The sequence below is a fragment of the Pan paniscus genome, chromosome 14, assembly GCF_029289425.2.
Source record: "Pan paniscus chromosome 14, NHGRI_mPanPan1-v2.0_pri, whole genome shotgun sequence".
Lineage (NCBI taxonomy): Eukaryota > Metazoa > Chordata > Mammalia > Primates > Hominidae > Pan > Pan paniscus.
Genome location: NC_073263.2, coordinates 44,631,924 through 44,643,960, shown reverse-complemented (window position 1 = coordinate 44,643,960; position 12,037 = coordinate 44,631,924). Strand labels below are relative to the sequence as shown.

General features: G+C 44.8%; 1 protein-coding gene across 2 annotated transcripts in view; it reads right to left on the bottom strand.

Moving 5' to 3' along the window:
• Window positions 1-7,737, bottom strand: part of GTF2F2 (general transcription factor IIF subunit 2) — a 167,753-nt gene extending 160,016 nt beyond the window's left edge. Inside the window, exons 1-2 of one of the 2 annotated variants that reach the window (XM_003807668.4) lie at window positions 6,425-6,588; window positions 5,671-6,014 (exon numbers count right to left, since the gene is read on the bottom strand). In XM_003807668.4, the coding sequence (XP_003807716.1) occupies window positions 5,671-5,736 (66 nt within the window). In that variant the 5' untranslated portion in view covers window positions 5,737-6,014; window positions 6,425-6,588. Of the gene's footprint in view, window positions 1-5,670 lie in introns of both variants that reach the window. The other variant, XM_063595937.1, reaches the window with a different exon arrangement.
• Window positions 7,738-12,037: the final 4,300 nt, after the last annotated feature.

Below are 12,037 nucleotides of genomic sequence, written 5' to 3'. Positions count from 1 at the left end.
GGTGGTGCACGCCTGTAATCCCAGCTACTCAGGAGGCTGAGGCAGGAGAATCGCTTGAAGCCGGGAGGCGGAGCTTGCAGTGAGCCAAGATCACACCACTGCACTCCAGACTGGGCAACAGAACGAAACTCCATCTCAAAAAAAAAAAAAAAAAAAAAATCATTCTTCCCTTTGAAGCCAAGGTGCTTCTTTGCCAACTTTGCTTCATCAAATATCTAGTTCCCCAACTGCTAGCCTCTAAAGCCCTGTTTCTCCCAGAAAATTAAAAGCACTGAAGTGGACATCATGATGTGACACCCAGATTCCCCCTTCAGCACTGAGGGCATTATTCCCACAGCTGCTGAGAGTGTGGCCAGCAGACAGCCCTCAGCTATTAGGCCTCTTTGAAATTGCCTCCACTAAAGAAAGACCCCTTGCTCAAGGTCATGCCCACTTACTGGGGCAAACCATATCCACTGACTGGCTGGGACAGGAGGACAGCTCTGGAGGGCTCCCTGTGGAATCATCCTGGCTTTTCACCGAGACTGCCTTACATGCTCTACCCAATCTTGCTTAAATCCTTTTCCTTCCATACGTGCTGATCCCAAGAGTACTCGCTAATAAATCCCTGTCTCCATCTCAAAATCAGCTGCTCAGGGAACCCAATCTATGACATGCAGCATTTATTCCCATGTTTCCTTGAACTTCAAGATACAGAACTGACAAGACCAAAGACATAAAAATGAAGTCCCCACCTCACCTCTGAATCTCTAGGGAGATAACCCATTAAAGAGACACAAAGGGGGCTGGGCACAGTGGCTCACACCGGTAATCCCAGTACTTTGGAAGGCCGAGACGGGCAGATCACGAACGAGGTCAAGAGATTGAGACCATCCTGGCCAACACAGTGAAACCCCGTCTCTACTAAAAATACAAAAATTAGCTGGGTGTGGTGGCCCGCGCCTGTAGCCCCAGCTACTCGGGAGGCTGAGGCAGGAGAATCGCTTGAACCTGGAAGGTGGAGGTTGCAGTGAGCCAAGATTGCGCCACTGCACTCCAGCCTGGCAAAAGAGCGACACTCCGTCTCAAAAAAACAAAAAAAAAAACAAAAAAAAAACAGGGAGACGCAAAGGGGAAAAAAAATTTCTATGGCAAAGCTTTTAGCCTAACAAATTTGAATCACTATTTCCATGCTTAGGCAAGATAATTAACCTCCCTAACCTTAAATTTTATCATCTGAAAAATACAGATAATTAGTACCTACTTTACAGGTTTGCTTTGCAAAATACTCGCTACACAAGAAATGTTAAGTTCCTTTTTCTCCTACTATCTGCAAGGCTTTAGGGTATCACCCATTCCAGTTTCATCTCTCCCTTGTATATAACTTTCTCTTTGGCCACCAATGTCCAAGCGCTTGCCTGTCTGTGAAAAAATGAAAGCTAGCCGGGAAGGGTGGCTCACACCTATAATCCCAGCACTTTGGGAGGCCAAGGTGGGTGGATCACTTGAAATCAGGAGTTCAAGACCACCTTGGCCAACATGGTGAAACCCTGTCTTGGCTGGGCACAGTGGCTCATGCCTGTAATCCCAGCACTTTGGGAGGCCAAGGCAGGCAGATCACGAGGTCAGCTGTTCAAGACCATCCTGGCCAACATGGTGAAACCCCATCTCTACTAAAGATACAAAAAATTAGGTGGGTGTGGTGGCACACACCTGTAATCCCAGCTATTCGGGAGGCTGAGGCAGGAGAATAGCTTGAACCCAGGAGGCAAAGGTTACAGTGCGCTGAGATTGTGCCATTGCACACCAGCCTGGGTGACCGGGTGAGACTCCATCTCAAAAACAAAAACAAACAAACAAACAAAAATAAACCCCATCTCTACTAAAAATACAAAAATTAGCTGGGCATGGTGGTCAGGCTGGTCTCCAACTCCCAACCTCAGGTGATCCACCCGCCTCGGCCTCCCAAAGTGCTGCGATTACAGGCATGAGCCACCATGCCTGGCCGCAAAAATAATTTTTTAAAAAGGCCAGTGGGGACGCCGGGTGCAGTGGCTCACGCCTGTAATCCCAGTACTTTGGGAGGCAGAGGCGGGTGGATCACGAGGTCAGGAGATCGAGACCATCCTAGCTAACACGGTGAAACCCCGTCTCTACTAAAAATACAAAAAATTAGCCGGGTGTGGTAGCAGGCACCTATAGTCCCAGCTACTCAGGAGGCTGAGGCAGGAGAATCGCTTGAACCCACGAGGTGGAGCTTGCAGTGAGCCGAGATCGCGCCACCTTAGATGCTGGGGCTGGCATTGCCCTCAACGACCACTTTGTCAAGTTCATTTCCTGGTAAGACAATGAATTTGGCTACAGCAACAGGGTGGGGGACCTCATGGCCCACATGGCCTCTAAGGAGTAAGACCCCTGGACCACCAGCCCCAGTGACAGAACAAGAGGAAGAGAGAGACCCTCAATGCTGGGGAGTCCCTGCCATACTCAGTCCCCAACCACACTAAGACTCTCCCCTCCTCACAGCTTCCATGCAGACCCCCTGAAGAGGGAGGGGCCTGGGGAGCCCTGCCTTGTCATGTGCCATCAATAAAGTCCCCTGTGCTCAGCCAAAAAAAAAAAAAAAAATCCAAAATTCCAGAAATAGCACTTCATTAGGCCAGAACAGTACAGGTCCTGGATATTTTGTTATTTTGGTAAACAATCTACTACTATATTTGTTTTTCCCTAAACACACTATTTATCCCCAGTCCTGCCCGTAGGTTTTGGTTGTTTTTTTTTTTTTTCTTTTTAGATAGGGTTTCACTCTGTAGCCCAGCCTGGAGTACAAGGGGTGTGATCTCAGCTCACTGCAGCCTCAACCTCCTAGGCTCAAGTGATCCTCCCACCTCAGCCTCTCAAGTAGCTGGGACTACAAGCATACACCACCACGCCCAGCTAACTTTTTATAGTTTTTGTAGATAAAGGGTTTTGCTATATTGCCCAGGCTGGTCTCAAATTCCTGGGCTCAAGCAATTCGCCCACCTTGTCCTCCCAAAGTGCTGGGATTACAGACATCAGCCACTGCACCCGGCCTGCCATAAGCTCTTCTTGAAAGCTTCTTTGGAGGTTCTAGCAGGGGAGTACAACCATACATATACCCTTGACCGAAGACCAGTCCTCCTCTATCCGGATGGTCATCCTCTTTGGTCAAGCGTGCAGCTTCGGGAGGGACATACATGGAGCAGTGTGGGAGGAAGGAGATACCCGCCTAGCCAGCCAGATTAGCCAAATCAACCCTAGTGATCAATGGGGTGACAGATGTCCCAGACAGATCACACTCACATCCATTTTTTTTTTTTTGAGACAGGGTGTCACTCTGTCGCCCAGGCAGGAGTGCATGCAGTGGCACAATCTTGACTCACTGCAACCTCCAAATAGGCTTTTCTTAAACGTCACCTTCTTTATGATGTCTTCCCAGTTCTGATGAAGCACTAATTTTTTTCCCGCTCAAAACTCTCAGAGATCTGGTATGTATAGTTCTTACTGTATTTACACAGTTCTATACCTGTCTAGTGATGGAATTAAATATGTACAAGATGATCTATAAACCCTGAGATATCCTAGGAAGAAACATTATTTAGCAACAAAGATCAGAACTCAAGGTATTATTTTTAATAGGAAAATTAATGTAAGGAGAAAAAACTTGAAATCAATATGTACTTCAATTCAAATTCTGATTAGATGAGAATGAAGATACACTTTCTAAGCAACAAATTACACTTTTAAAAAAATTTATTTATTTTTTTGAGAAGGAATTTTTGCTCTGTTGCCCAGGCTGGAGTGCAACGGAGCAATCTCGGCTCACTGCAACCTCCGTCTCCCGGTTTCAAGTGATTCTTCGCCTCAGCCTCCCAAGTAGCTGGGACTACAGGCGCACACCACCATGACTGGCTAATTTTTGTATTTTTAGTAGAGATGGGGTTTCACCATATTGGCCAGGCTGGTCTCGAACTCTTGACCTCATGATCCACCCACCTCGGCCTCCCAAAGTGCTGAGATTACAGGCGTGAGCCACCATGCCCAGCCCGATCCTGTGATAATTTTCTAATTGTGACTCTGGTTACCCTCCCCTCTAATTCGTACTGCACACTGCCATTTTTTTTTTCCTGAATAAATATCTGGCATCTCTACCTCACTCAAATCCTCCAAAAAGTTCGTTACTTCCTTGTAAACTAAAGTTAGAATATCTCCGTTTCATGATATGACAATCTGAGTATATGGTCCCAATCTTCATCTACACAGATCTTCTGCTCTAGGTTCTCTCTGTTTTCCACAACACGCCATGCTGATTATATATTTTGAGTCTTGCATTTCTGTTCCATTCCCCATGGTATACACTGTGTCCACCCATCCAAATCCTGTAAGACAAACATTGAGCATTTACCACGCTCCTAGGACAATGGCACCATCTCAAGTCACACCATTTTTTCAAGCTTTTTCCTTCAGTCCGTAAGGGCAATCTCCTCCTTAGTGACTCTCCCCTAAGTAACATGCTGCTGGAGAGAGAAATGCCTATTTAATCCATCCTTTTAAGTCACACTGAGTTTGGAAATAAGTCAAATGAGTGCCACAGACTAAGGCGAGGGCTGAAGAATGAGAGATCATGCATTTATTCATCATCTATTTGTTGAGTAATTACCATGCGCCAAACACTATTCTGGTTATGACAGGCAAAGATCCTGTTCTCATGGAATGTGATTTTGTGTGTTGGAAAGACAGAGGTAACCAACTTTGAACATATGAACACAAAATCACTCTACACTGTGAAAAGTGCTTTGAAGAATGTAATACACATCTGTCGTGTTAGCAAATGATCATAAGGGGGCTGTTTTAGGAAGGCCGACAAGAAAGACCTCTTAGATTTAATTGACGAGAACTCAGCCATGTGATAAAACAGTTAAAGCATTAAGAAACCAAAAGTCCTTACATTTTAAGTTTCAACGACTTTCAGGATCACATTTTGAATATGCTTAAGTATTATGAAACTCCCCTAGGAGAAAACACTCCCCAATATGAAACAATAAAGCACAAATAGTGCTTACTGTGAGCTAACCAAAATTGCTGTCTTCACATAAAACGTTTATTGACGGCCAGTTTCACGAGACCCAAATGTGCTCTAAAAGAATACTCCAGTCCAGTGACCTCTCCTTCTGTGAGTTTGGGGCTCTCTCGCCTCTTTTGAGAGCTTCATTAAGGACCATCAACCTAAGAGAACACTTTTAAGAGTAGGCAGGGACCAGTCCTACTTTCTGGCCGAGAAAACTGTACAGAAAGTAGACATTCAACTACCTCACGCAGACTCATGGCTAAAACCAGTTTCACCAAGGGAAGATACAAGGAATTCTTCAGTCTGGGATAAAATGCACCGTCCAAATCTGGGGACACCAAGACAAGATTCCAGGAAAGCCGTGAGAAAGAGATCTAGTCCAGGCAGATTCAGAGTAGTAACTGGCTGAAAGACACTTTGCGTCCCTAAACTAATTCCTCGTCTGCAAACAGATACAACGACTCCTGCCTCTCAAAATGTGTGAAGCTCTAACGAGATAGCCGTAAAAGAACTTTAAGAGGCGCACGGAGCGGGATAGGCTCAAGTTACTTAAACTATACTTGTGTTAGGAGAAGCGCAAGTGGGAGACTCGCGAACATTACCTTGACTAGCCACACTCCTGTGTTCTGTTTGGCGCCGGTCAAGTCGAGTTCCCCGCGCTCGGCCATGGGTCTGCAGCCGGTGGAGGCGTGCGGGATGCAGCAGCGACCCCAGGAGCCGCAGGGCTGAGGAGCGGGCGTCCGGAACAAAGGACAAGCCGCGCTGAGAGGCGAAGAGCCGGCGTTCCTTACCTGCCAGAACACTGGGAACCGAAGAAAAGAGGAACACGCCGCCAGGAGCCGGGACTGCGCCTGCGCACTGCTACGTCAGTACGGCGCGCTGTTGCAGACAAACTTTCTGTTTCGGAAATTTCTTGAGTGGGCGTGGCTGTCTGCGTTGTCTGCATCTGAGGGATTAAAACGTAGGGTGGGATGAGCTAAAACGTTAGCAATGTTTTTAAAGACATGGTCAGCATAACTGAAGAAAAAGATTATCAGAACGGAAAAATGGGGTTCAAAGAGATGAAAGGTGTCAGAACATGTCCAACCCTAGCCAAAGAGAGAGAGACAATATTTGAAGAACAGGGTCAGGGTAGTAAATTGGCGTCCCTGGCCAACGTCATTAGCACAAATGGGCACTGGGATCAAACTTAGTAGCCTTGGGTATATTGAAAACATGCCGTTTCTAGACCTGGAAAAAAAAAAAAAGCCGTGTTTCAGCTCAGAGGCTACCCGAGCTGTTCTGATTAAGCAAGCGGAGCACCTCAGTTTCCAAAACCCGGAGGTCTGTAACGAAACGAACAAGTAAGAGACAAACCTGATCGTTTCCTCCCCTGCTTAAACAGTTTTCTCTTTCTCTTATTGCCTCTAGAATAAAGTTCAATCCTCCTGCTTCAACTGGGCCCTCTCAATTTCATCTCTTTGCACCTCCCACCATCACTCCGCCATGCACCAAACCACACCAAACCCAGCAGACTTCCCTGAACACGTCAGAATCTTCGTCGGTCATTTCAGAGCCTCTGCACACTGGATTCCCTTCCCTTGGAAGCCCTATTTCACCCCTGCCCTCACTCTCACCCCTGTCCTCTGGTTGGCAAACTCCTACTTATGGTTCAAGACCAATGAAAATGTCACTTCCTATGAGATCTTTTATCAACTTCCCCAGAAGAAATTAGTTTTTCTTCACATCACAGTGTGATACTTAGCACTCTGCACTATAATATGTATGTTTACATATCTGCCTTTGCTTTCCAGACAATGAACTCCTCCTAGGCGGAAAGAGCTTTATTGAGGTATAATTGACAAATTAAAAATAGTGCTTTATTCATTTTATATCCACAATGTCTAGCACAGTGTTTAACACATTGTCAGGTTTCAGTAGGCTTTGGGTGAAAGAACATTCGCTGAAGAGAAACAAACAGTAAGGTATTGTTAAGAATGGCAAGTAATTTATTGAATCACACATCAGAGCCTTGCACAAAATTGAGGAAATTTTATGTGTGTTCAGCATAGGGCCAGGAAAAGCTGTCAGAACTCTGCGGTTAGCTAGGAAAACTAATAGGAAAGATGGGAGAGACCAGGAGTGTGTTGAAGATGAAAGTTTCAGGCTAGGCTCAGTGGCTCAACCGTGTAACCCTAACTTTGGGAGACTGAGGTGGGAGGATTGTGTGTGCCCAGGAGTTCAAGGCTACAGTAAGTCATGATCGTGCCATGCACTCCAGCCTGGGTGACAGAGCAAGGTCCTGTCTCTAAAAAATAAATACTAAAAACAAAATTTTTTTGGCCAGGCGCAGTGGCTCACACCTGTAATCCCAACACTTTGGGAGACCGAGATGGGAAGATCACTTGAGGCTAGGAGTTCGAGACCAGCCTGGTCAACATAGGAAGAACCCTATCTCTAAAAAGAAAAGAAAAACAAAAAAAAATTTTTTTAAGCAGAAAATGAAGGTTTCTTCTTGTGCAACAACTTGGAAAAGGGCCTTTTTAAAACATATAAAGAGTAAGCAGATTAAGGGAACTGCTCTAAACTTTAATCAAGGAGAAGGAATAAATTGAAATATGAGACCATGGGAGAAGAGAAGCAAAGTCTAGAGCACCCCAGGAATGGACTTTAAAGATTGGAACCCTGGCTTTGGTCTCTGGGTCATGGGAGGCCTTAAAATGTGTATGTGGTGTGGGTATGTGTGTATGTGTGTGTACAGAGAGATTGAGAGACAAAAAAATGGCTGATGAAAGGGCTAGCGAAGAACGGAAAAGTGGAGATTTAAAAATGATATATAGAAGAAAGAAAAAAACAACGTATTGAGCACCTCTTCCTCGTACGCTGTTGAACAAAGAGCAAGCTTCTCCTGTCTGTCCTTTTCAAACCCCTTCTAGCTTGAAGAGGGATGTTTACAGAACCCTGATAGAAAAGGAGGGCATGGCCCCTGTGAACCAAATTCACAGATTTACTGTGGAGACCCTTAAGGTGGATAGATACTACAGGCAGATCCCTCACCTTCCTAAGGACTCATTATATGCCAGATCCTCAGCTAGTTATTTTCTGTATTATCCCATTTAATCCTTATAACAATTTGCCAGAGTGGGTATTATTTTTCCTCAATATAGCCCTATATGTCATTAAACATATCAACATCCAAGAGCTGAGACCATATCCCAGGATGGGGCTCACAGAGCATAGGATGCAGAAGTCAGTGCCCCAGAGAAGGTAACACCAAAATTTTTTACTCCCTCAGATGATTAACTAGTCAAGTTGTTACCAAAATTTTTAAGGCGCAAATGCAATTCTAGGAAGGAGGGCCCAAGAACTCATTGCTGGCTGCAATTTTTCCAAAAAGTCTGGTAGTGCTTAGGCCAACTTGAACCTCCATCTTTATCTAGGGCTTAGATTCTAGGTCAGACCTCAAGGCCACCCAACCTTCTTTGCTGCTTTGTTTTTGTTTTTAGGCGGAGTCTTGCTCTATCACCCAGGCTGGAATGTGCAATGACATGATCACAGCTCACTACAGCTTGACCTTTCGGGCTCAAGCTATCCTCCCACCTCAGCCTTCCAAGTAGCTGGAACTACAGGTGCACACCATCACACCCAGCTAATTTTTGTATTTTTTGTAGAGACGGGGTTTCACCATGTTGCCCAGGCTGCTCTTGAACTCCTGGGCTCAAGCAATCCACCCACCTCAGCCTCCCAAAATGCTGGGATTACAGGCATGAGCTACCATGCCCAGCCCCAACCTGCTTAATAGGCAGAACTACGTTTTTTTGTGTGTCTTCCAGACTAGCTGCAGCAAGAAAAACCCCTAACACCACACCCACCACAAAACATGCTTCAGTCTAGATGAGTGTTCTCAGCCTCTCGTTCCTGTACAAGTTGCATTAGAATTACCTGGGGGAAATGTGTTTTAAAATGAAGACACCTGAGCCCCAATCCAGGCAAACAAAATTAGACTTTCTGGATGTGAGTCTAGAAATGGACACTTTTAGCAAGCTCCCAGAGTGTTTCTTAGGCACACCAAAATCTGAGAATCATTGTTCTAAATGATAGAGTTCTAATCGCTAGAATTCTAATCGATATTTTTCTAATCAATATAGTTCATTAGAACTGGGCCAGTTTCCAAAGTCTGAGACACATGAAAAAGTTTACCAGAAAGCCTTACAGCTAGAATTCCCTCATGCCTTGTTAATTCAGAACACCACAGTTCTATCAGGTAGCTATTAGAGAATAAGCAGCAAAGCCATTAGGCGAGATGTTACAAGTGAGTTGAGGGAATTAGAATGACTTTAACAGAAAGCTGAGTTCACTTTCAGATTTTGTCCTTGTCTATCATACACAGGCCTGATCTCTTCAGGCCAGAGATTTTCTTTGTTCACACTTACTCAGAAACATTCTAGCAAGAAAAAGTATTACCTCCAGGAGAGTTCATATAGGCAAAAAATGCTACCACCAGGTCTTTCTTAATAGACCAGACTCATTACCTATTGGTTACTAACATAAACATTGTCATTCAAAAATTACAAATGAATACAGCATTGTGGTAATTCATTCAATTTCCCTGACATTAGTGAGGTAGTAGGTAGATAATTTTGCTTCGTTATGACACCAAGGCTATAAAATGTCTCTGAATTCTCCCTGCCTTTCCCTTTAACCCTAACAGTTCCCTCCTTCATAGAATGCCCAAATTCCTGGGAGATCCCTTGTTTCCCCAGTTACACACAAACAAAAAGAAATACTTCCTAAAATAGTTTCCATATTGTTTAGTATAGAGAGAGAGCATGAGCTTTGGAGTCAAGCTTTTTACTATTTTTTTTTTTTTTTTTTGAGACAGAGTCTTGCTCTATCACCCTGGCTGGAGTGTAGTGGCACTATCTTGGCTTATTGCAACCTCCACCTCCCAGGTTCCAGCAATTCTCATGCCTCAGCCTCTGAAATAGCTGGAACTACAGGCATGCACCACCATGCCCGGCTAACTTGTATTTTTAGTAGGGATGGAATTTTACCATGTTGGCCAGGCTGGTCTCAAACTCCTGACCTCAGGTGATCTGCCCACCTCTGCCTCCCAAAGTGCTGGGATTACAGGTGTGAGCCACTGTGCCTGGCCAGTCAAACATATTTCCAAGTGATACCTCTGCTGCGTACCAGCCTAATTATGTTAATCTCTCTGCACCTGTTTCCTTGCTTATATAATGGAATTACTATACTCACTTTGTAGAGTTATTATGTGACTAAACGAGAAAACATATTAAAAGAATTTAGCATTATGATGTGGAAATTATTTTGTAACTGCATTAATTATATTGCAGTTATATATATTGCAATTATATAAATAATTGAAAGGAAACACAAAAGTTTTATTATAGGCAGCAGTATACTGGCAAGTGTTTAACAGCTGGGCTCCCTAAACTCCCCTACCCCCAGGAAAGCCCTGATTTGTAGTGTTTGCCAATTTCCATGGTGCAAGTACTTCTGCAATAGCTGATTTCAAGCTGCCAAGAAGAGATCACTGAAGGCAAATTTGGAAGAGAGGCACTGTACATTGTATAGTATATAAACTCTATAGGCCAGGTGCAGTGGCTCACGCCTGTAACCCCAGCACTTTGGGAGACCAAGGCGGGTGGATCACTTGAGTCCAGGAGTTTGAGACCAGCCTTGCCAAAATGGAGAAACCCTGTCTCTACTAAAAATACAAAAATTAACTGGGAGTGATAGTACACCCCTGTAATACCAGCTACTCAGGAGGCTGAGGCACAAGAATCACTTGAACCCAGAAGGTGGAGGCTGCAGTGAGCCAAGATCATGCCACTGCACCCCAGCCTGGGTGACAGAGCGAGACTAAGTTTCAATAAATAAATAAATAAACTGTATAGTATTGTAATACATTGTATAGTATTTTCACTAGGTAGATATATTAAATATAATTTAAGAGCACGAATAATAATAAAATACAGAAAAATAATTAGGAAGTGATGAGTATTAAGTGTTTATTGCCTTTATGTTTAATATTATTTATTTCTTCAGCAGTATTTTAGGAAAAGGAAGTAGCATCTGCAAACCCTGAGGAGGGAAGCCCCTGGTATGTTGGTGTCTGTGGGAGAGAGAGGATGCCAGTGGGCAGGATATAGTGAAACTGTGGCAGTGCCATTGGCTGAAGAGGGAGAGAGTGGCTAGACCATGCAAGGCCTTGGAGACCTTGTACAAAGCAAATGTAAACTGGAAGGAGAATTTTTTTTTTTTTTTGAAACGGAGTCTCACTGTCGCCCAGGCTGGAGTGCAGTGGCGCGATCTTGGCTAACTGCAACCTCCGCCTCCCAGGTTCAAGCGATTCTCCTGCCTCAGCCTCCTAAGTAGCTGGGATTACCGGTACACGCCACCACACCCAGCTAATTTTTTGTATTTTCAGTAGAGACAGGGTTTTACCATGTTGGTCGGGCTGGTCTCGAACTTTTGACCTTGTGATCCACCCGCCTCAGCCTCCCAAAGTGCTGGGATTACAGGCATGAGCCACCATGCCTGGCCAACTGGAAGGTTAATTTAAGCTTTTTTTTTTTTTTTTTTTTGAGGTGGAGTCTCGCTCTTTCGCCCAGGTCAGAGTGCAGTGGTGCTATCTTGGCTCACTGCAAGCTCTCCCTCCCGGGTTCACGCCATTCTCCTGCCTCAACCTCCCGAGTAGCTGGGACTACAGGGCACCCACCACCAGGCCCGGCTAATTTTTTGTATTTTTAGTAGAGACGGGGTTTCACCATGTTAGCCAGGATGGTCTCGATCTCCTGACCTCGTGATCCGCCCGCCTCGGCCTCCCAAAGTGCTGGAATTACAGGCATGAGCCACCGCACCCAGCCAATTTAAGCTTGAATATAAAATAATATTTACATTTCCAAAAGATCCCTGTAGTTGCTGTGGAAAAAATGGATTGGAGGAGACCAGAATGAAAACCAA